We start from the raw sequence: 25,542 nt of genomic DNA, 5'->3' as shown, positions 1-25,542 counted from the left end.
AGTTATCTCAATATTTATTTCTTTATGTATGTCTCTAAAAAATTATTCTCTGCCTATTGACTTCTTGGGGCATTTTTGTTGAAAATCATTTGGTTATATATGACTAACACTATTTCTAGACTCTATTTTGTTTTATTTTTTTGCATATCTGTGTTTATATGAGTACAATAGGGTTTTGATCACAATAGTGTAAGTCCTCCAATTTTGTTGTTTGTCAAAATAATTTTGGTTATTTTAGGCTCTTTGCATTTCCATATATACATATATTCGTATTTCATAATCAGCTTACAAAAATTGACTCCTGAGATTTTGATGAGAATTACAACAGATGAATATGTGATGAATTCACAGCTTAGTGTTGAGTCTTCTGCTCCATAGCATGATATATATTCTTATTTACTTAGGTCTTTTACATTTTCTCTTATAAATGCTGTATAGTTTCTAGTGTGCAGTTCTAACAGATCTTACCTTAAATTTATCATTATTTCATATATTTTGGTGCTATTGTAAATGCTATTTTTTGAATTTTACTTTATAATAGTTAATTGTTAAAATGTAGAAATACAATTATATTTGTGTATCCTCTGACTTTGCTAACCTTGTTTATTAGTTCTAGTGGTTGTTGGACAATTTTTAGGATTTTCTATATAGGTGATCGTGTGTTCTGCAAATAAAAAGTTTTATATCTTTTTCCAATCTGGCTGGTTCTTTTCCTTATTACACTGGCTAAAATCTCCAGTACAGTGTACACTGGAAGTGAAGTGGACATTCTTGCTTTGTTTATAAACTTAGAAAGAAAGCATTCAGTCAACATTAAGTATGATGCTGTTTTTCAGTGATGCTCTTTGTCAGGTTGAGGAAGTTCTCTTGTATTTATAGTTTGAGAATCTTCACTTTGATTTGTTGTTGACTTTTTTCCCAATGCTTTTTCTGCATCATTTAGATGGTCAAATAGTTTTAATTATTTTAATATGTTAATATAATGAATTATATTATTGATTTTCAAATGTTGAACTTTGTATTCCTAAGATAAACCCCACATGGTCATGAGGTATTATCTTTGTATGTTGTTGTGTTCAGTTTGCTTTCAAAAAATTAAGGGTTTTTTTGCATCTGTAGGCACAAGATATTGATCTGTAGTTTTCTTGCATTATCTTTTTCTAGTTTTGGTAGCAGAGTAATGCTGACCTCAGAGAATAAGTTGGAAGGTATTCTGTCCTCTTCAGTTTTCTTTAGCGGTTTATGTAGAATTTGTATTATTTCTTCCTGAACTCTTTGGTAGAATTCACCAGGGAACTCATCTGAGACCTGGAGTTTTCTTTGTGGGAATACTATGAAGTACTAATTTAACTTTTTTATATATACAGGGATATTCCATTTGTCTATTTCTTCTTGAGTGAGTTTTGATAGTTTATATCTTTTAAATAATTTTTCCAATTGATCGAAGTTTTCAAATTTATTAGCATAAAATTACTGAAAATGCTTTTTTATTATCCTTCAATTGTATGTAGAATCTGATGTGATGTTTCGTATCTTATTTCTTATATTAATTTGTTTTCTTTTTCCTGATAATTATGATTAATGTATTATTAATTTTATTGACCTCAGAAACCAGCTTTCATTTATTTTTTCCTATTATTTATTATCAATTTTATTTTTTTCTGCTCTGAAGATTATTTTCTTCTCTTTGCTTTAGTTTTGATATGCTCTTTTTCATGTTCATCAAGGTTAAGTTTAGATTACTGATAAACCTTTCTTTTGTAATGTAATTTCCCTATAAGCAGTATTTTGGCTGCATCCCACAACCAATTTATTATTCCAGACATGAAAAAGTTAATAGTGAAGTAAAGGTCCATATACCTATACCTTTGGTTCAATAATTATTAAATTTTCCAACTAAATGAACATTTTAAAATCTTTTAAAATGTTTAAAATTTAAAATTCATGAGATTATTTCAGGAGATAGGTTTTCAAATATTCGGACGTAGTATAAGTGTAGCCTTTCAATTGTTTCTTACTCCATTTATGAACAAAATCAATTTTCTTGAAAACAATTATCATCATGAAGTTTTCTTTAAGATTTAACTTTTCACATTGTAAGCCAGTGATGTTTAATGGAATCCACTTACTAACATACCAGTAACAAAATGAAAGATGTAAATTTACCTACAAAATATGAAAGCATAATTATAAAATTTATTAAAATTTCAGTTTTTTGGAATAAAAGAAAGCAAATGCAAAAGCTCATTTATGGAAACACTTTGAAACCCTAATGTCTGAGTTAGGTGAAGATGTATCTCCTGATGGTCATCACTACTGTAAGTTGGGGGTGCAGGAGAAGTACAGTTATAACTTTGTTTGGACTCAGTTTACCAGAAAGGAAATAGTATATATATTTAGCCAATCATGATTTTCTGTTCACTGAGCCTCAAAAAAAATCAATTTGAAGTTCTTTATCAGCATTACTATCTCCTTTCTCTCAGAGTCTTGTAACTATGGAGAGGGTCTCATTCCATAAGGTGACAGAAGGGACCCATATTTATACCTTTAATTACATCTTCCCTGATTTCTCTTTCCATACTTCTCCCTTAAGATATTAGATAATGGAATGGATCTTCTTTTACTGACCAACCTGCAATTGCAACCAAATGTGGACTTGGGTAACCAGAAAGTCATTCTGATGTGCATCGCGATCCAGGCTAATTGGTGTTTTTTTGTGCTAATTACCGGATCTTGAGATGTCTTAGTGTTGCTAATGCTTAGATAAAAATTGAATCAAACAAACCTGATTATATTATTAGTAATATTTCCTACCATTCACACTGAGGGAGGAATGAGAGCAGCACCAGCTTTCTATGAACATTTTGAATGATCTGTGATATTTTGCATAGAAAATAAAATTGTGTTTTAGAAGCAATACAGATATAAATCCCTATTGTTGCTATTAAACCAGAGCTCATACAGTCTATTTAGTCATACATTTTGAAAATATTTAAAATAGTTTAAGTATTGATTCCAGTGTAACTTTATTAAAAATCAACGTCCTCTTCTATTTCAAAACTTCACAGACACACCAATTTTTTTTTTTTTCCCGGTGAGACAGGGTCTCACCTGTCACCCAGGCTAGAATGCAGTGGCATCATCATAGCTCACTGCAACCTCAAACTCCTGGGCTCAAATAGGACTAACAGCAGATTTAACTCTGAGGAGGAAAAAAAGAATCAGTGAACTAAACCTGAAGATATAACCATAGACATGATTCAAAATAAAGGACTGAGATTTTAAAACAAACCTAAAGAATTATCAGAGTCTCAAGATCTGTGGGACATATCAAGATGTAATTGGAGTTTTAGAACCAAAAGAGAGAGGGAGGAAGAAAGTAAAAGTTAGAAAAAATAGTTGTTGAAAATATTCAAAACATTTTTATTATGGACTAAATGTTTATGTCCCCCCCCAGCCAATTCATATATTGAAGCCCTAGCTCCCAATGTAACTGTATTTGGAGATAGGGCCTTTATGGAAGTAATTAAGGTTAAATGAAGTCATAAGGGTGGGCTCTGATCCTACAGCATTACTTATAAGAAGAGACACCAGGGAATTTGCTAGCTTTCTGTGTGCACACGCACCAGGGAAAGGCCATGAGAGCATTTAGCAAGAAGGTAACCATCAGCAAACCAGGAAGAGAAACTGAACAGTGCTAGAACCTTGATCTTGGGCTTCTAGCTACCAGAGCTATGAGAAATAAATTTCTGTTGTTTAAGCCAAAAAAATTTTAAAAAGCTCATTTATGGCTGTTGTAATGTATTTGTTATCAAATATTAATTTCAAATGTACATTATCACTTTAAAATTTTTTTTAGGCTGGGCGCATTGGCTCACACCTGTAATCCCAGCACTTTGGAAGGCCACAGGGGGAGGAGGATTGCTTGAGTCCAGGAGTTCAAGACCAGCCTGGTCAACAGCAAGACCCCATCTCTACAAAAATTTTTTTAAAAATTACCTGAGCATAGTGGTGTGTGCCAGTACTCCCAGCTGCTCAGTAGGCTGAAGCAGGAAGATCACTAGAGCCCAAGGGTTTGAGGTTGCAGTAAGCTATCATGATGCCACTGTACTGTAGCCCAGGCAACAGAGCAAGACTCTGTCTCCAAAAAAAACAAAACTTTTAAAAAATCTTGGAGTTGTCATAGTCATTATTTTCTTTCTTTAAATGAGTTCATTTAATTTGTATTTTGAATATTTCTTCTCTCAATATGACAGGAATCTACAAAGAAAAAGACTTCAGCACACTTGAAAAATTTCCAACTTCTAATCATTACATCTTCCAGTATTGTTTATTATTGATTGGTGTGGCACATTTTTAGTAGAAATTATATAAGGTAAACTAAACAAACATAAGAAACAATAAAAAAGTGGAACTCTACAGAGTGAGATGAAAATGTCCTTGTCTGCTAATTCTAACATCTGTGTCAATTCTAGGTTTTTGTGGTTTGGTTGAATTTTCTTCCCATCATGGATCTTATTTTTCTACTTCTTTGCATGTCTAAAAAATTTTATTGGATATTAGATATTATGAATTTTACCTTGTTTGGTGCTGGTTGTTTTTGTTGTACATATTTTTATATTCTCTGACACTGTCAAGTTACTTAGAAACAGTTTGATCCTTTTGAGGCTTGCCTTAAAATTTATTAGCAAATCCAGGGCAGTGGCTAATCAGGGGCTAATTATTTCCGAGTACTGAGATATTCTCAGTACGTCCAAATATGAGATTTTCCAGGCCTGGTTTTAGTGAACAGGCACTATTCTAAGTCTTGTGTGAATATAACAGGTATGTTCTCTTTAATCCTTTTGTGTGTTTTTTCCCCCTAAACTCTGGAAATTCCCTCACACACATGTGCTGATCAGTGTTTTGCTGAATACTCAAGGTGAACATTGCAGACCTCTGGGATTCTTTGTCTATGCAGCTCTCTCCCCTCTGGTATTCTGTCCGATGAACTCTAGTTTCCTCCTGTTTTCCTGTTCTGGGGGCTAGTGTGGTAGAGGGAGAAGTCTGTTCCCCCTAAGCTGGGGCAGTCATGATTTACCTCTTTTGTTTCCTGTCTCTCAAGGACACTGTCCTTTGTTGCATGTCTTGAAAGCCATTATCTCGTATATTGTGTCCATTTTTTGTTTGTTTATTTCAGATAGGGGAATAAATCTGGTCCTGTGTTTCAATATCATGACCAGAAGCATCGAAGTTTTAAAAACAATAATTAGAAGTACATTTCAAAATAGTATCTGGGGTCGTATGTGTGTGTATTTAATGGTATTGTCATTTACTTGTCCGTGATCACCTGCTTTTCTTCCTTAACCATTATAAACATTTTTCATGTTCTGCTCACTCTCAATAACCAACCTTGTTTTCTGGGTCATCAGAACAATTAGTGTCATTAGGAAATTCTTTCTTATACCTACTTTCCAAATAAGAGCCTTATTTCCTCCCTTCCTTACAAGAAAATTTTCATTTTCTTCAAGGAAGAACCCATTTACTGGTATGCAGACCTGCATCATTTATTCCATCTTCCTAGTAATGTCATTCCTACTTCTCTTTTTTCTATTTTGGATTGCTCCTTTTTTGATTTCTTCCCCTGAGATAAAAACCTACTGAAGTTGCTACTGTACAATAAAAACTACAACAAAACTAGAAAGTTCCCCTTTAGTTGCTGTTTACTCTCTCCTTTTCTTTTTACCTAAATTTCTCAAAAGAGTAGTTTGTATTTTTTGATCTTTGTTTTCATGCTGTTGATTTCTCAACTAGATGTGATCTGCTTATCTTCTACCATTCTATTGAAATAGTTCTCATTAAGGTAAACAATGACCTATACCTACTTCTGTGTCTTGTTTTGGGGTGGTGTGTGTGTGTGTGTGTGTGTGTGTGTGTGTGTTTTGGAGCCAGAGCGCCTAGGCTAGAGTGCAGTGGCATCCTCATACCTTACTGCAACCTCACACTCCTGGGCTCAAAGGGTCCTCCTGCCTCTGCCTCCCAAGTAGCTGGGATTACAGGCACATGCCACCATGCCTGGATAATTTTTCTATTTTTTGCAGAGAGAGGTCTCACTCTTGCTCAGACTTGTCTCAAACTCCTGACCTCAAGTGATCCTCCTTCCTCAGCCTCCCAAAGTGCTAAGATTACAGACATGAGCCACCACACCTGTCCTGATCTACTTCTTAATTGCCAGATTCACCGTATGTTTTTTAGTTCTTATCTTATGGGACCTGTTTTGTATAAAGAAGCTAATGAAAGGGAATATACTTTTTAGGTAGAAAAATCTCATTAATATTTCACATTCAGAGTAGTCTGTTACTTCTGGATAGCTTTAGTACTTTAATAACTTCCTTTGGGAGAACTCCAAGGTAAGTTGTTTGTAAAGCACCTTCCATTTTTATAGCACATTACAGTCCCTAAAGTGCACTATAGTACTTCTTAAAATTATAGACAGGCGATACTAAGGAAGTGCAACCATCTGTAGAATTGAGGATTACACACAATGTACCAGATTGTCTAAGTAAGCAATATTTTGGCAGAATATATCTAAAGAGAAATTTTTCTACTTAGGAACATGTTCTTATTATACGTGTTATATGCTTAGTAAAAAATTTCTACTAGAATATAAAATCTAGACGTTTGACAAACAATAAATTTGCTTTATTCAAAAGGAAAAAGGCTTGAACTTGTCATCATGAAGATTTGAAGTAGCTCCTTTAGGAAGTCTGCTGCTTTAATTCTCTGTGGGTGATGGTTATTACCAAAAAGATTTCTAAGCCTTTTTTGTCTATTATTTTTCTATTGTACTTCCTAGATAATAGACTTTGTTCATCAACCTGTTGAGTTATAATATTAATAAATATGTTTTAAGTTTCAATAGAAATAAGCAAAATAAACATTACTGTTTTGACCTCTTTAAAAGAAAAACATACCATAATATTTCTTTGTAATCTGATGATTGTCTCAGAATGTCTCATCATATATAAATATGCTTTATTTTTCTTCATAGCTCTTATCACTTTCTAATATACTGTTATGATAAATAATGGTATATTAATGTTTATTCATCATGTCTGACTCCCCACTAGATTGTAAGCCCCAGAAGACAGGGAATGCTAGTTTAGTCATAGAACTGTCCTCAATGGCTGGAAGAGTACTTGACATACAGTAGGGCTTCAATTAATGTTTGTTGACTGGAAGGAAGGAAAAGGAAGAAATGAAGGAAGAAAAGATGTCAGTGCCCTTTTATGGAAACTAAATATTTACCAAAGACAGTTTTTGAAGTGTGCTTGGAAAATCTAGCAAGTAAATCTCTTTTTAAATATTTAAAACCTTGTGCAATATTAGTCCCTCAAAACTCTTAAGGACCTCATGGAAATTGTTCATATGATTAAGAAAGCTAACATGGTTATATATCTGTAATGCTTTGGAAAATCAAGCATGAATAAGAGAAACATTGAGGAGACTATTATCTTTACCTTCTTAAAAATACAGTGATAAATGAAGAGTCAAACCTCTCTGAGAATTAGGGGGATAAACAAGCTACACAATTAGAGTATGGGGAGGTTTTTTTTTTTTTTTTTTTTTTTTAAGTTAGCATGATGTACAAGTTAAATGAGATCATATTGTGGACACTTCTTAAAAGTTAATGTCCAACTTAAATATACATACTTAGGAGACAGACTTCATATCCTCTTTTTAAAGTACTTTTTAGAATTTCAATCCTGCAGTTGAAGCATTTCACTATATAGTTCTAACTTGCTCATAAGGCACCATCCTAAACACCCTGTAGCACAAAAAGAAGAAAAATTGCAATTTGTAAAAAAAAAAAAAAAAAGGAATAAATGTGTTAAGGGCATGAGAAGAGAGGTCTTTTGAGAAAATACTAAAAGTTTATATAACCTTGTAAGCCTAGCTATCAAGTAACTGGATACTCTATTCGCCAGAACAAAATTGATCATGGCATTTTTCTGTTTAAAATCCTTCATTGACTCCTAATTATTCTTTTTAAAAATTATTTATTAAAGCATAATATTTATAAGGAAAAAGAACGAGTATCATAATTTTACATCTAGATGAATTTTTCAAATTTCAGTGTGTCTATGTAACTATGCTCCATAATAGCATCAAGATCAAGAAACAGAGTATTATCTGTAGCCCGGACATTCTCCTCATTCCCCCTTCTAGTTTCTGCTTGCCCCTCTTCTAACAAGGGTAATCACTAATTTCTAATGGAATTGTTTTTTAAAAATTATTATTTTATACAGATAAAATCATCTAGTTTTTACTCTTGTGTCTGTTATCTGACTTCTCTCGCTCAACATGTTTCTAAAAGTCTCCCATATTGTTTTTTTTTTTTTTTTTTTTTTGGCTTTTTTTTTTTTTTTTTTTATTTTACAGAATCAAAGAGTCTAACAGTATATCTTGTTAGATACAGTATGTCCTCATAATGTATACATTATTTCTTGTACAATGATATGAAATAATATGGGAAATATTCATGATAAATTATTAAGTGAACAGTGCAAGTTAAAAACAATAGTTTCATATTTTTTTCCCCCACCCCCCCTTTCCCGAGTCAGCACCTTCAAGTGTTACCACTCCCCAAACGGTGCGCAATGCACTCATTGTGTAGGCATACCCCCATCCCCTCCCCCACCCCCCACCTCAGTCTGATGTCCAATTGGTGTCGTTCCCAGGTTTGTATTTAGGTGATGATCAAGGAAACCAATTTTCTGGTGAGTACATGTGATGCTTGTTTTTCCATTCTTGGGATACTTCACTTAATATAATGGGTTCCAACTCTCTCCCATATTGTTACATGTACTTGTTGGTCATTCTCAGTATGGTAAAATATTCCATCCTGGGAATATACCATAACATATTTATCTACCACATTATTGATGGACATTTGGGTAATTTCCCATTTGGGGCTATTTTAAATAATGGTACTATGACAATTCTGTGCAATTTTATTGGGAATGAACCCAGTAGTGGAAAATTGGGAGACAGAATAATGGCCTTCCCAAAGAGTTCCATGTTCTAATCTCCAGAACCTATGACTATATTGCCTCACATGGCAAAAGGAATTTTACAAATGTGATGTAAGGACTTGAGGTGGAGAGATTATCTTGGATCACCTGAGTGGGCCCAATGTAATCATATAGTCCATGTAAGAGTAAGAAGGAGACAGGAGAGAGTCAGAGGAAGAGTTGTAATAATGGAAAAAGAGGTGGAGGAATATAACTGATGGAAGTGGGGGCTACAAGCCAAGGAATATAGACAGGTAGAAAGGGCAAGGAAAAAATTCTCCCCTAGAACCTCCAGAATGACTCTGCTGACACATTCATTTTGGTTTAGTGAGACCAATTTTGGACTTCTGACCCCCAAAACTGTGAGATAATACATATTTGTTGTTTTAAGCCCCGAAATTGGCAGTAATTTGTTCCAGCAGCTATAGGAAACTAATGTAGTAGGTAATAGAGTAAGCATGTGTTCAGCTTTAGTGGGTACTGTCAGAGTTTTCCCATGTGGTTGTACCAGTTTAAACTCCCCTTGGCAGTATATGAGAGTTCCAGTTTTTCCACATTCTCGTTATTTTGACATTTTCTGTGTTTTTTGTTTTAGCTATTCTAGTGGATGTTTAGTTGAATCACTTTGTAATTTTAATTTTTATCTCCTTTATGACTAATAATGTTATTCACTTTTCCGTATGTATATAGGCTATTGGGATATTTTCTTTTATGAAGTGTCTGTCAATTTTCTCTGGAATTGTCAGTCTTTTCTTATTGATTCATGGGATTTATTTACATATTCTGAAGTATTTTGTTGGATTCTTTTTTCTTATTCTCTGATCATTCATATAGGCTGATTATTTCAATTCACTCTAGGATGAGATTGGTTTGGGGCAGTTTCAGTTTTAATAAGATTCAGTTTACTCCAGCTATTCCCCTTTTACTTTGGCATGCTTCTCCCAGGCTTTAAATTAAGAAGGTCTTTGAGGTCCTCTGTCTTCTCAGTCCTGAAATATTCAGGTTCATCTAGCTCTGCTCTCCAAAAGTTCCCAGACCTCCCACCTCATGAAACTTATCTAGTGGATGTCTTCAAGGAAAGAAGTTGCCTGTGTTTGTGGCATGTCCTCTCCCCTCAGCTGGTCTTTGTTCCCAACCATCACAAATGTGAAGGACCTTTTTACTACATTTTTTGTAGTTTTGGACCTAGTTCCCCAGCTTCCCTTGCAATCCCTAGAACTCAACAAATGTTCCATGGGAAACCCAGGTTGAGATTCTTTAAGTTTCCAAATTTTCACTCCAGTCTCATGAACCTCTAAAAGCTTTGGTAGTTTTTCCCTTCTCCAGCACAGGTCCTCTGCTTAGGCCAAGCTTGAATTTTTGAAAATATGTATGAATTCTTTAATTGTTGCAAGGAGGGAACTGGTCTGCCTCCACTCTTCTTCCTCCATTACTTTCAAGGTGCAATCCAAACATGACTTTTCTGGTCCCTTCCTATTTACTCAGCACTCATCATTTTTCTTTCTATTTTTTAATCTCTGTACTTGAGCCTGAATTCTTGAATGAATTGCCGTCTTTCTTCTCAGTGTTTACACATACCTGAAACACATATCTATATCCTCCTCCATTTGTATAACTCAAACTTGGCTTTTCAATCTCAGTTTAGCAGTGAAGTGTTCCCTGACACCTCCCTCACCATACACACCCAAACATGAGCCATCCTCTTTCAGCTCCCATAGAACTCTGATGTCTCTGATTTCAGCATTTATCCTGCTACACTGTAATAGGTTGCCTGTATCTCCCACCAGGCTCTGGAAAAAGCTTGTCTGTCCACCTCCATTCCCATGCCATATTCCCATCCGAGAGCACGGTGCTCAGTGTATAATAGACATTCTGTTGAGATGGAACCCTAAAATGTTAAATTAATATTTAAAGGCTTTATGAATTAGGAAATCTGAAAAGGAAACAATCTGTAAAAATCAAAGTACTCCTTATCTTAAAAAAATAATAAGCACTTATGAGCTAAATGAGACCCTAATATGTAGTACTTTTAGAAAACAAACAGCAGTATGTGTATATGATAAACAGGGACATGAAAAGATGATTGCAAAAATGCTATGATGATTATCATCGGATGGTAAGTTATTAAGTAATTTTTAGTTTATTTATACTTTTATTTCTTTGCAGTGAACATTTTCATATCAGTTATAGAATATGAAGCAATTTTAACTGAGGTAAAAGAAGAAAGGAGACTAAAATATTTAACCCTCCATGAAGATTTGTTGAATGGAAATTAGATCCAGAATTTATGGAAGTAGATAAACTGGTCAGAGTTGAAGAATAAAGTGAGATAAAAAGGATTTACAGAAATAACTCCCAAGTTTACTCTGTATATCTGGGTAAATTCCAAGTGGATCAAACAATTAAATGTAAAATATGAAACCATACAAATGCTAGAAGAAAAGACAAGTGAATAAGTTAGGAATGGAGGGAAACTTTTCTAACTAATTCAATATCCAGAAGCAATGATGAAAAAATTGATGATCACATTAAAAATTTTTTGCATGGTGAAAAAAATTTTAAGAAAAATAAAGACAAGTGACAAACTAGAAAAAAATTTATAATTTACATTAAAGATAAAGGGTTAGTATCCCTAATATGTAGAAAGCTTCTAAAATGAGAAGAAAACAGCCAACAACACTATAGGGAAAAAAATGTAGATAGCTCTTAAACATATGGAAAAGATGCTCAATATCACCCAGAAATAGAGAATGCAGAATAAAAGTACAGAAAGATTCCATTTCTCATCTATCAACTTAGCAAAAATAAAAAAATTTGATAATATTAATGAGCATGTGGGGAAATAGTCTCACATATTGTTAATTAACATACAAACCTTATGGAGGGGAGTTCATGAGTTCCTAACAAAATTATATAACCATTTACTCTTGCAATTCTGCTTGTAAGGATCTATTCCATAGATGTGCTGGCAAAAACATGAAAAGACATATTCACAGGACTATTCCTTGCATCATTATTTGGAATTGCAAAAAATGGAAACAACCCAAATGTTCATTATTAGGGGATTAGTTGTTAAACTGTGGTGCATTCGTATACTGGAATGCCATGCAGCTATAAAAATAAATGAGGGGGAAAAAAGGAATGAGGAATATCTTTATATAGTACTATGGAGTGGTCACTAAGATCTGTTACGTTTTAAAAGGTGGATAAATATGTGTAGTCCAGGCCTGTCATTCTAGCGCTTTGGGGGGCCAAGGCGGGAGGGTCGCTTGAGGTCAGAAGTTCGAGACCAGCCTGGGCAATAGTGAGACCCTCGTCTCTGCAAAAAATTAAAATAAAAAGCCAAATTAGATGGATGTGGAGAGACACGCCTATAGTCCCAGCTTCTTGGGAGGCTGAGGCAAGAAGGATCACTTGAGTCCAGGAGTTTGAGGTTACAGGGAGCTATGATGACAGCACTGCACTCTGGCCTGGGCAAGAGAGGGAGACCCTATCTCAAAAAAAAAAAAAAAAAAGTATATTGTGCTTTTGTTCACCTGAGAAAGAGGGTGACATAAATATATATTTTTCTTATAGTTTTAAAAAAATTGATAAATTATAAAATTTAGAAAAATGGTTACCAGTGCTGGGGAGAGGGAGATGAGTGTGAAGAAGACATTGGAGGGAACAGAGAAAAAAGGTAGGCTTCTTTGAATATATTTTGTTGTGTAGATATAAGTTTGAAGTCATATGAATATTTTCTGTGGTTGTAAAACGAAATTAAAATGAAAGAAAAAATTCCTACAAACCAAGAGTGAAATGAAATAATTGAATGGAAATGTGTCTCATAATCGCACAGAGAGGAACTCTTGGGTTTTTTGTTTGTTTGTTTATTTGCTTGCTCATTTGACTGCTTTACTTTTAAACTCAGCAATTTGTTTCTGCATCCCTACTGCAGTATACCTAAAGGACAACAAGAACTGATCCAGAAACCTATGTACTCTTTAATAATCAAGATGTTGATGATCGTGTTAGTATTATTATTTTTAGATTACTGTGTGTTTGGTGTGGGATAAAGTAAATGACTAATCATGTTGATATCATAGTGGGTCAAGATTTTTAGCATGAAAGAAAGGATGTATAAAGTGGGTGAGGTCAAAGTGAACTGATAATGTATTTTTTTTCTTTAAAAAATATAATTTGATTTATATACATTCATAGGTAAGCCATTGAAAAGGCCTAGAAATAATGGCCATTTCAGTAATACTGAACCCCTCCAACACTGATGTTGTGGTCTTTTAAACAGGATTTCCCATTAAAAGAAACCAGGATTCCTTGAAGAAATGGCTAATTCCAGGTCTGGGGCAGGAAATGTGCAGGATAATTCTGTAACCCCTTATGCCAGAAAGCAAGGGAGGTATCAAAGACTACTAGGGTTGTGTTAAAGGACTGAGGAAGCAATTTGAATAAACATCTACCACAGATGGAATCATTTTAGCATCAGTAGGGATAACAATTGCAAGAGATTGAAACCCATTACAATGTCTAAATCCATGAGTTCATGATGACACAAATAAAGAAATATATATTGGTTGGTTGTTATTGATGATATTATGGAACTTTGGAAACTGAAAAAGGGAATACAAACATTTTTTCTGTTTTTCTTGAACAAATGATACCTCAAGGAAACCAAGTAATTGATGAGAAAAGTTTTTATTTATTAAAGTATTACCTCTTATAAATGCAAAAGGAATGTCAGAATCTCTTCATTTTATAATCTCTGATGAATCTGTGGATCTAAAAATGATTAATGTCTGCTAAGTTCATTTAAAAAGGCAAACAGTATGCAGATTCAGTCACTACATATGCAATAGTCTTGTTAAAAATTATATAACCTAGAATCTGATCAAATTCTTATCTACATCAGCAATTTTAAACTTGGTTGCACTTTAGAATCAATTGGACAATGTTTAAAAATCCCAAAGCTGCCAGGCACGCTGGCTCACGCCTGTAATCTTAGCACTCTGGGAGGCCAAGGTTAGTGGATTGTTTGAGCTCAGGAGTTTGAAACCAGCCTGAGCAAGAATGAGACCCTGTCTCTACAAAAAAAATTAGAAAGAAATTATCTAGACAACTAAAAATATATATAGAAAACGTTAGCCAGCCATGGTGGCGCATGCCTATAGTGCCAGCTACTCGGGAGGCTGAGGCAGTAGGATTGCTTGAGCCCAGGAGTTTGAGGTTTCTGTGAGCTAGGCTGATGCCACGGCACTCTAGCTCGGGCAACAGAGTGAGACTCTGTCTCAAAAAAAAAAAAAAAAAAATCCCAAAGCCTAGGCTGCAATTACATTAGAGTCTCTGAGGATGAGACCTAAACATAAGGATTTTTAAAAGCTCCTCAGTTATTTCAAAGTGAAAGTGCTATTTTAGATCCAACTGATAATTTATAGGAAATATAGGGATCAGAGGGTACAATCAACAAATTCAGACTATGTTAAACTATAGGACAAATGACCTCGCTTCTTAAAGAATTAAACGGAATAAAAAGAGAGAGGGGAACTATAGGCTTGATGACATTTAAGCTAATTATAATATGTGGGCTATTTATGGATCCCAAATCATACAAACCATTAAAAAATTCCTAAGTCAATCAGGCAAATGTGGTCACTGATTGTTAATTTTATAAAGTGTGATAAGAGAGCTGTGGTTATATTTTCTAAGAAAATTATTCGTATTGGAGATATCCTCTGAATATTTATGGGTGAAATGATAGAACGTTTGCTATTTGCTTCAAAATAACTGCTAGTGATGGAGGGAGATTAGCCAGGGATACAGATAAAGAAAAAGATTGAGTTGATAAGTACTGCAGCTAAGTGATGGATACAAAGAGGTTCATTATACTATTCTCGGTACATTATATGTTTGAAATTTATAATAACAATGTTTTCAAAATTTCAGGGCAAGCACTTAAGGCAGAAAGGAAGTCAGCACAGAAGAATAGGAAAAAAAAAATTAGAGAAATGGAAAAACCAAGAGAGAATGGGGTCATGGAGAGTGTTTCTTGAAGGAGCTAGTGATCAACAGAGATCAAATGAAAGGAGATCAGAAAAGCACCCACTGTTTTTGGCAATTGGAACGATATTGTGACTGTTTCCAGAATAGTTTCAGCAGCATTGTGGCAGTTGGAAGTCTGCTTGCAGTCTGGGAGAGGCAAGGAAATGTGTATAGACTGTTATTACATGGAGCAACAGGACAGTGGCTCAAGTGAGCAGTTTGCAGGGTCAAAAGGGGGGAGCATGTTGCCATATTATTTGTATTTTGGGGTTCTTATATGATAAAAGAGCATGTTCAAGCATTTTTTACTGATCTTGGAAGGGAGCCAGTAGAAAGTGGGAAGCTACAAGTACGAAAAGAATAGTAGTCTTGGAGGAGATGAGATGGGACGAGATGGAGCGCAGAAGTTGAGGAATCGGTCCTGTATAGAATGGACACGTTCCCATGTCAAGAAAGTTGAAGATTAGAAACATGGGAGTGGAGGGTAGAAAGTTGAAAGGATTCTTCTCTAGTGATGTTTATTTTTTCTGCGAGATAGGGAAGGTGGCCATCTTCATATTGTAAGTGGATTGAGGCTTAGTGAGTTAGAAGGTGGGAAGAAACTGTGTGTGTTTTATATTCCTGCTAAAAGGGAAGGATTGAGGTATAGAATGCATACCCAGTTACTACTGGATTCCATAACTTTGTGTTGCTGCCATTATGAGGGGAAAAAAAGCAACAAAAACCTAAGACCTCTCCTAGGGCCCATAGCCAGATTGTTACAAACAATCATTCTATGCTAATGTTTTATATATAAAACTTGCATGTTAATATCCATTAATCTTAAATGGGGTTTCTCTTGAGTTTTAAGAAGGTCCATTTTATTTCTATCCTAGTTTTAGTTTTATTAAATTATATGAAGTAAGGAAAGTTAAATCACAAGGTTTACTAATTCTCAGTAAATATTTACAGTTAGCTTTAGTTCATGTAAATTTTTACTTGCTTTTTAGAAGAAGTCCAATGCGTTATCCATTGCGCAACAGAGTTTACTTGCTTTTAATATATTTCTTGGACCATGGATTTCCAGAACTTAGAAGGAAATGTTATAACCACATCAGTGACTAAAGCAGCAGGAGTAATGGGCAAAACTCATTAACTTGGCGCAATTGACTTACCTGTGTTTTATTCTGGTACTCTTATTTGAGATCTGAACTGTTTTTATAATGTATTTGAGCATTTTTTCCAATAATACTTTGGAAGATTGTATTTTCTATACAAAGTTGAGTTTGTTTTGTCATTGTTTTATTTATTTATTTATTTATTTATTTATTTATTTTTTGAGACAGAGTCTCACTCTGTTGCCCGGGCTAGAGTGAGTGCTGTGGCGTCAGCCTAGCTCACAGCAACCTCAAACTCCTGGGCTCAAGCGACCCTACTGCCTCAGCCTCCCGAGTAGCTGGGACTACAGGCACGCGCCACTATGCCCGGCTAATTTTTTCTATATATATATTTTAGTTGGCCAGATAATCTCTTTCTATTTTTAGTAGAGACGGGGTCTCATTCTTGCTCAGGCTGGTCTCGAACTACTGAGCTCAAACGATCCACCCACGTCAGCCTCCCAGAGTGCTAGGATTACAGGCATGAGCCACCACACCCGGCCCTGTCACTGTTTTATATTAAGGAGATGTAATATAGTCTGTGGTGTATTTGAAAAGTAGCTGTTTGCAAGACTGATGTATGGCCCTCAACATTTGACTTTTACATAATTTGCACTGATGTGAATGAAGTGTGATATATTTTACTCTGGCAGGCAGATTCTAAGATGGCTCCCAATGGCATCTGTCTTCTGGTATTTGCACCCTTGTGTAATCTCTTCTTGAGTACAGGCAGAACTTGCTTCTAACCTACAATACATACTAAGGGGATATACCTTCTGTGATTGTGTTACATGAGATTTTAACTTCTGTCTTGCTAGCAGGCACTCTCTGTTGCCTTCTTGGCTTGCATGTTTTGGTGAAACAAGCAGCCATATTGTAGAGGTCCACTTGGCAATGAGCTGTGGTTGGTTTCCAGCCAACATCAAGCTAGGAACTAAGGCCCTCAACACACAACCCACAACAAACTGAATCTTGCCGACAACCACAGGAGCTTGGAATTAGATTTTTCCCCACTTGAACCTTTAGATGAGACTCCACCCATGTCTAATACTTTAATGACAGCCTTGTGAGAAACTCTGAAGCAGAGGACCCAGCTAAGCCATGCCTGGATTCCCAACCCACAGAAATTATGGGATATATAAACATGTGTTGTTAAAACAAGCAGTTATATTTATGGTAATTTATTACATGGCAATAAATAACTGATACAATTATGAAACAGAAAATAATTCCAACACATCTGAAGTCAGTAGATTACTGGCTTCCTTTACTTTCATAGTCTGTGTGATTTAGGTGCAAGGCCTGAAGTGGGCCCCAGTTAGCAAAAGGATTAAGCTAGAAATGGGTAGCAATCTACTTACAAAGGAGGGACCTAAGCTGAGGGATATGAAAGCTGACTCTCTCAGGCCAAGTCCTCCAAAGTACATGCAAGTTCTGTTAAAATATGACCAGCAGCCTCTATGAGGACAATCTACTCTAATTCCTTTGCCTTAGCTGTTTTTCCATCTGAATCATTATTTCCCCAAAATCCAGATGGATCATGTTCCTGCTTCATTCAGAGGTCCTTGCTATCCACTGTATGTAAGATGGCACTCCCTGTCACTGTCTATTCTCTAACGTTGCTTTATTTTTCTTCAAAGCACTTAGCACTGCCTGACATTATGTTACATACTGATTTGCTTATTGTCCTTCTTCACCAGAGTACAAGCTCCATATGGTTAAGAACTTGCCTATTTCGTTCACTGCTGCATATCCAGTATTTACAACAATACTTGGCCTGTAGCATATGGTCATCAAATATTTGTTGAATGGATAAATGCTTCCAGGTAGATTTGGCACTGCCTAGTATTCCGGCATCTGAAGTTGGTGGGAGTTTCAAGGAATGCTGGCAATTCTTGGCCGGACCCCAATCAGTGGCCTAAAGATGAGGTATTCAGTCCTTCCATAGGGAGCTGCAGGAGCAGGAGCTTCATGCAGGCTGAGGTTTAGGCACAGCTAGTCAAGGCTAAGGCAGGAGTTTTGAGTGCTATAGCTCTGGGATGAAGCAGACAATGGGGCTGTCCTCTGAAGCCTTAAACCAGGGACCTAGGAGGAGTGAGGCAATTAAGACTATTAGATGAAGGCAGTTAAGCTATTAGAATCTAGGAAAATGATTTAATTATAAATCTAGACCCCTCTTCATTCTACTTTCAGTTCATTCAATAAGTCAATGCCTAGTGGTAATGTAAGTAAAAGAAATACAGGGATAAGTAAGTCAAATAATATCCCTGTTCTCATTTAACTTACATTTCAAAGGAGAAGGATAGACAGTCAACACAAACTAGTAACAACTTACAGTGTTTAATTCTAGCAAGAAAGTAAAAGAAGGTACTAGAATAGAGAAGGTGAGAAGAGAGAAAATGAGCACACAGACTGTTTATATTCTTTCATTTCTATGTGAATTAGGTCAAGGTCTGGCATGGGTCTGAGCCTGCAAAGTTTTGAAGGTACAGGGGTTCTTACTGCAATGAATTCAAGAAGAAAGGGATAGGAAAATAAAATCAAAGGCAGACTTTCTTGATCACAGTGTTTTTCTCCCAGACCTATTACCTGGCAAGAAAATGAACATAGAATGATCTTCTAAATTACAAAATATTAATAGTAAATAAATTGTTTAATGTGAGTTTTATCTCCATATTAGTGCCTGTGTTATAATCACTAGTGATTAATTTAAAAAGAACAATAGTTTGCATAGGAAGATAATCTGAATAATAAATTCTCAAGTAACTGGGAATTAATAACGTGTAATTTTCTGTCTATAAAATGATTTGTTAGATTAAGATGGATAATAGGTGTTATATAAATATTTATCAAATGAGTAATTGATTATAATCAAATTATGTAAGTCATGTGAATACTTTATAAAAGAAATTAAAGTAGAACTTAGCTTCAAGATTTAAATATACAATACTTATTTGTAAGCTATAAATATATTTGACTTAAGTAATTTATAATTAATCACATTTGCTGAGTTAAGATGGGCAAAGTTTGGCTATCTGAAAATCTCAACAATGATTTGTTCTATATAGATAAGATTTCAATGAAAGTGATACCATCCATTAAAAAACAAGACTTACCTTCATTCTATCATTCAAGATAGATTTACTTAATTTCTTCTATTCTAGGCACTGTGCTAGGTACCAAGTATACTTGAAGAAACCAGGCATTGTCCTTGTCCTCATGAAATTTACAGTCAAGTAGGAGAAACATACTTCAAACAAATATGTTTAGAAATTGTGATAAATATAAAGAAAGCAAAGAACAGATTGTTGGGAGAGAATTACCAAAGAAATATAATCTTGATTGAGGGAGTTCAAGAACTCTGAAGGATCAGAGATTTTATCTTACTTAAAAAGGCTAACCTGCCGTAGCTTTATGATTATTGTCAGAAGACATGAGCCTCCTGTATTAGAGAAAAGGAACTTTATTAATCACAGCACAGCAAGAAGCGTAAGCATTAGCATGTTGTTTGTTGGTTCCCCGTGCCCCCAGTGGTAGGGGGAGACAGGACATGGGTCCACGTGGATGATACATATGCTGTGAGTTTGTATCTGAGTTAAGGAACCTTGAGCTTGGAGAAACTACTACTTTTATAGTGAACAGTAAGCAAATCTGTTCTCTGTCTGCAAGAAGATATTACCATATCTCTCAAGGTTGCTTGCAACCTTGACCAAGACCAACGAGGGCCTTACATTATTGGGGCAGGCCCTGCAAGGTGAAGGGGGGATCCATGGTGGATTGCTTCTTCATCAGGAGAAGAGAGAAGTCAGAGGAGTTGTCTCTGAGATCATTTCTTTTTTAAAAATCTTTACTGGTGTATAACTGGCATAAAATAAATAGAACTTATTTAAAGTATACAATTTGATAAGTTTTGACATATGAGTTATACCCATGAAACCATCACAGCAATCAAGATCAATTAGCATATCCATCACCCCAAAAAGTTTCCTTGTAACACTTTGTAATTACTCTCCCCACCATCTTCCTACCCCATCCCTAGGCAAACACTGATCTCCTTTTTGTCACTATATGACAAAAATGTTGGTATCTCCTAGAATTCTGTACAATTGAATTTATTTGTTTGGCTTCTTTCATGCATGATTTTATTGAGATTCATTTATAATATGGAGTGTTTTTGTTGTTGGGTGGTATTCCATTGTATGGATGGATATATGACAGTTTGTTTATGCGTTTACCTGTTGATGGATGTTGGGTTGTTGCCAGTATTTTGCTATCATAAATAAAGGTGCTTTGAATGTTCTTGTAAAAGTCTTTATATGGACAAATACTGTCATTTTTATTGGATAAATATCTAGGAATAGAATGGTTTAACCATATGATGGGTATATATTTTACATTTTAAGGAAATGCTAAACTCTTGAAAAATGATTATATAATTTTTCCTTTCCCCAAACAGTATACAAGAATTCCAATTCCTCTATCGTCACCAACATTTGATATAGTCACTCTTTTTAATTTTCAAATAGTTACATAGTTGCATTTCATTGTGGTTTTAATTTGCATTTCCCTATTGACTAAAGATGTTGCGTGTTTTTTCATGTGCTTATTTGACACTCATATACCTTTTTTGATAAAGGTCCCATTTTTAAAATTGGGTTGTTCTCTTATTATTGAGATTTGAGAGTTCTTTATGTATTCTAGATACAAATGTTTCATCAGATATATGGGAAATTTATTTTCCCTCTCTGGGGCTTGTCCTTTCATTCTCTTAGAAGTGTCTTTTGAAGAGAAGATACTTTTAATTTAGATGATGTTATTCTTTGATGAATCATACTTTTGGTTTCATACCATGTCTAACCCAAGGAAAGAAAATTTCTTTCACAGGTTTTCTTTTAGAAAATTTGATCCTTTTTAATTTTTGTGTAATATACAGGGTTTGGATTTAAAGGGTATTTCTTTGCATATAGATACTCAATTGTTATAGTACAATTTGTTGAAGTGTATCCTGTGTCCACTAAATTGTTTTTAACCTTTGTCAAAGTTCAGTTTTCCACGTGTGTCTATTTTTGGGCTCTCTATACTGTGCCATTAATCTATGTGTCTGTCTTTATACAATACCAATGTTTTGATTACTATAGTTTTACAAGTCTTGAAACCAGGTAGTATTAGTCCTCCAACTTTGTTCTTTTTCAAGGTTGTTTTGGCCATTCTCAGTCCTTTGCATTTTTGTATGAATTTTAGATCATTTTTTCAATTTGTACAAAAAAAGCCTTCATTGATTTTAAATGAGGTTGCATTTAATATATAGATTAATTGGATAATTTACATTTAACAATGCTGAATCTTTCTAACTAGGAATGTGTTATCTCTCTCCATTTATGTAGGTCATCTTCAATTTTTCTCAGCATTGTTTTTGCAGTTTTCAGGATGCAGATCTTTTACATTTTGTCAGATACATCTCTAAGGAGTTCACATTTTTAATGCTATTGTGAATTCTTTTTAAATTTCAGTATCTGTTCATTACTAGGATGTACACATATGATTGAGTTTTGCACACTGATTTTAGGTACTGCAACTTTGCTAAATTCATTTATTATATTAACTCTAGTGTTTTTGGTAGATTCCATCAGATTTTCTACATAGATGATTATGTTATCTGTCAATAAAGACTGTGTCACCATTGCCTTTCCAATCTGAATGTTAATTATATATGTATATATGTATGTATGTTTTATGGCACTGATGAGAACCTCCAGGACAATGTTAAATACAAGTGATGACTGCAGACATCATTGTCTTGTTGCTGATTTTTGAGCAAAATATTAACTCTTTTCCTGTTAAGAATCACATTAGCTATAGTTTTTCATAGATGCTTTCTGTCAGGTTGAGGATGTTCCTTTCTGTTCCATGTTGACTGAGAGTTTTTAATAGGAATGAATGTTAGATTTTTTTCAAATGTCTTCTCTTCATCTGTTGAAAAGTTCACATGCTTTTTCTTTTTAGTTTGTTAATATGGTGAATATATTGATTGATTTTTAAATGTTAAACCAACTATGAATTCCTGGGATAAATCCCCTTGATTGTGATACATTATTCTTTTTGTATGTTATTGGACTAAATTTGCTGAAATTTTTTTTAATAATTTTTGCATCTATACTCATGAGGGATATTGTTTTGTAGTTTCTGTTTGTTTTTCTTTAATGTCTTTGGTTTTGGTATCAGGGTAATCAGTTGATGATTGGTGTAGAATCGTTATTTATTTCTCAAATTTTTCACCCCTGAAGTCATCTGGATGTGCAGTTTTTCTCTGTAGAAAGTTTTTAATTAGGCTAGACACTGTGGCTCATGCCTGTAGTCCTAGCAATCTGGGAGGCTGGGGCAGGAGGATCGCTTGAGCTCAGGAATTTGAGGCCAACCTGAGCAAGAATGAGACCCAGTCTTTACTGAAAATAGAAAAATTAGCTGGGTGTGGTGGCACATGCCTGTAGTACCAGCTACTCGGGAAGCTGAGGCAGGAGGATCGCTTGAGCTCAGGAGTTTGAGGTTGCTGTGAGCTAGGCTGGTGCCACGGCACTCTAGCCTGGGCAACAGAGCGAGACACTGTCTCAAAAAAAAAAAAAAGAAAAAAGTTTTTAATTAAAATACAGGGCTATATATATGTATCTGTTTCTTCTTGAGTGAGCTTTGCTAGTTTGTGTCTTTCAAGGAATTTGTCCATTTTTTGAAAATTTTCAAATGTATTGGCATAATGTTCATTATTCCTTTATTATCCTCTTAATATCTGCAGAATATTATGTAATATGTAATAAGGTCACCTCCCTTATTCCTAATATGGCTACTTTGATTCTCCTCTTTTTTCCTGATTCATCTGGCTAGATGGTTTTGTCAATTTTACTCATCTTCTCAAGGAACCAGTTTTTGGTTTCTGTGTTTCTCTACTGTTTTTCTGTTTTCTGTTTCACTGATATCTGTACAGATCTTTATTATTTTCTTTTTTCTATTTACTTCAGGTTTATTTGCTCCTCTTTTCTATGTTCTTAAAATGGAAACCTACGTCATTGACTTAAGAACTTTTTTCTTTTCAAATATAAGTATTTACATAAATTTTCCCAAGTACTCCTTTAGTTACATCCCACAAATTTTGGTATGTTGTGTTATAATTTTCATTCAGTTCAAAATACTTTCTAATTTCCCTTTTGGTTTCTTTTTTGGCTCATGGGTTATTTAGAAACATCTTTTTAGTTCCAAGTATTTGAGAATTTTTCAGATATCTTTTTGCTACTAATTCCTAACCTAAAACTATTTTGACTAAAGAGCATGCTTTGTATGATTTGAAGGCTTTTGAATTTATTCAGACCTGTTTTATGGAACCAAATATTGTTGATCTTGGAAAATATTTCATGTGCCCTTGAAAAGAATGTGTATTTGCTGTTTTGGATTAAGTATTGTATAAATATAAAATAAGTCAATTGGGTGGTAGTGCTGTTTAGTTTTCTATATCCTGATTTTCCATATACTTGTTCTATCAATTATTGAGAGATAGAATGGAAATCTTCAATTATAATTGTAGGGTTTTCTAATTTTTGATGTAGAGTAAGTTTAAAAACATATGATCTACATATCAAATGCAGTGAATAGTCTGAGAGAAAAATTACTGTTAACTAGCATTATTTTAAAAGGCCTCATTGGAACATGTCTTTGGTTTGTCCTGTAGTATAGGTTATTTATAACATCATCTTCATATGCAAAAGAAATATTTACTGTATTTTATTGTTTATTAATCCATGTTATTGTTTTGCTTGGCAGCTTCTGCGTTTTTGAAACAGGCATGTGAAGGAGAATACCCTAAATTATTGCGTCTCTATAATGACTTCTGGAAGCGTCTTCAACAATACAGTCAAAATATCCAAGGGAATTTTAATGCAAGTGGAACTACAGACCTCTTTGTTGACCTACAGCACATGGAAGATGATACACAAGATATATTCATACCAAAAAAGCCAGATTATGAGTATGTTTATTTAATTTGACCTGTTTGTTTGCATGTTGAGGATATTTGCCTCTTATTTTAATTATAAATTACAAATTGGGAATATACTAAGTCTTTAAATATTTGTAATGATTGTTATTTGTATACCTTAAAAGACTTTGCAAGACTTTTAGCTGAAGTTAAACTTCACCTTTGGTTCAGCATTCTGGTTCCTGCTAGAGTCAATTTTAAAGTATAACACTAAGTAAAATGAAGAGAGGCTAGGAGATGAGAATATATGGTCATTATATTTTAGCTGATATTTTACCTGTAATTATAATACATCAGATAGCATTATTATTGATGGGCTGGCATAAATGTGGCATAAAAGAAACTGGTGTGTTCAGAAACTACAGGGAAGATAAACCTTATGCTGAGATAGGTTCTTAGTGCGTTGGGGAAAAGCTGAGTACAGTAATTCGTTAGAGTCCATAGGGGATTTGTTCTAGAACTCATGTGGAATCTCAAGTTTCTTGTATAAAATGGCTTAGTATTTACATATAACCTATGCATATCCTCTTGTATACTTTAAATCATCTCTAGATTAGTTATAATACCTAATACAACCTACATGCTATGTAAATAGTTGTTACACTGTATTGTTTAGGGAATAGTGATAAGAAAAAAAGTCTGTACATACTCAGTACAGATACCACTGCTGTAGGCCTAACTAGGTTTTCAATCTGCGGTTGATTGAACCTGCGGATGTGGAACCCGCAGATGTGGAGGACTGACTGTATAGTCAAAACTACCCCTAAAATCCCTTAGATCACCCTGTACTGTGCTGTAGTGTACTGTAGAGTACTGTAATGTAGCCATATTTAGGAGCTACATTGGAAACAAGTGTACCATCTCAGTAAGTTCAACCCAGCCAGCTTTTCCTCCAAAATTGAAACAGAATATTTAAAAATTTCTACTTGAGCATCAGATCAAGTGATTGGCTTTTACACTTTTCTTTAAATTCTAGCATCATATTTATTATGGCAAGGCTGACTAAAGCAGTAGCAGATTCTTATCACCCACCGTGTAAGAAAAATGTTGGATAAATTCATGAGTGCTGTTTAAATAATTGTTTCTCTTTTAATTTTTTTTTCTAAATAACATAGTTGAATTTGTGTCCACTATAGTTAAGAGTTCTGACTGGCAGAATATAATATATAGAAGTTCTGTCTAGAGTCAAGCACAGTATTGGGTTCCTATAGTCCCAGCTATTCGGGAGGATCTCTTGAGCCCTGGAGTTCAAGGTCAGCCTGGGCAACATAGCAAGACCCTGTCTCTCTAAAAAATAAAT

At 34.6% G+C, this 25,542-nt stretch overlaps 1 protein-coding gene across 8 annotated transcripts in view; it reads left to right on the top strand.

The window, feature by feature from the left end:
• COG5 (component of oligomeric golgi complex 5) overlaps window positions 1-25,542 on the top strand; it is a 276,711-nt gene that overhangs the window by 185,121 nt on the left and 66,048 nt on the right. For all 8 annotated transcript variants that reach the window (XM_069461710.1, XM_069461711.1, XM_069461709.1 and 5 more), the window contains one exon: window positions 24,029-24,233. In XM_069461710.1, coding sequence (XP_069317811.1) covers window positions 24,029-24,233 — 205 coding nt within the window. The remainder of the gene's footprint in view (window positions 1-24,028; window positions 24,234-25,542) is intronic.

The sequence above is a fragment of the Eulemur rufifrons genome, chromosome 29, assembly GCF_041146395.1.
Source record: "Eulemur rufifrons isolate Redbay chromosome 29, OSU_ERuf_1, whole genome shotgun sequence".
Taxonomy (NCBI): Eukaryota; Metazoa; Chordata; class Mammalia; order Primates; family Lemuridae; genus Eulemur; species Eulemur rufifrons.
This window is presented reverse-complemented; position numbering and strand designations above follow the sequence as displayed.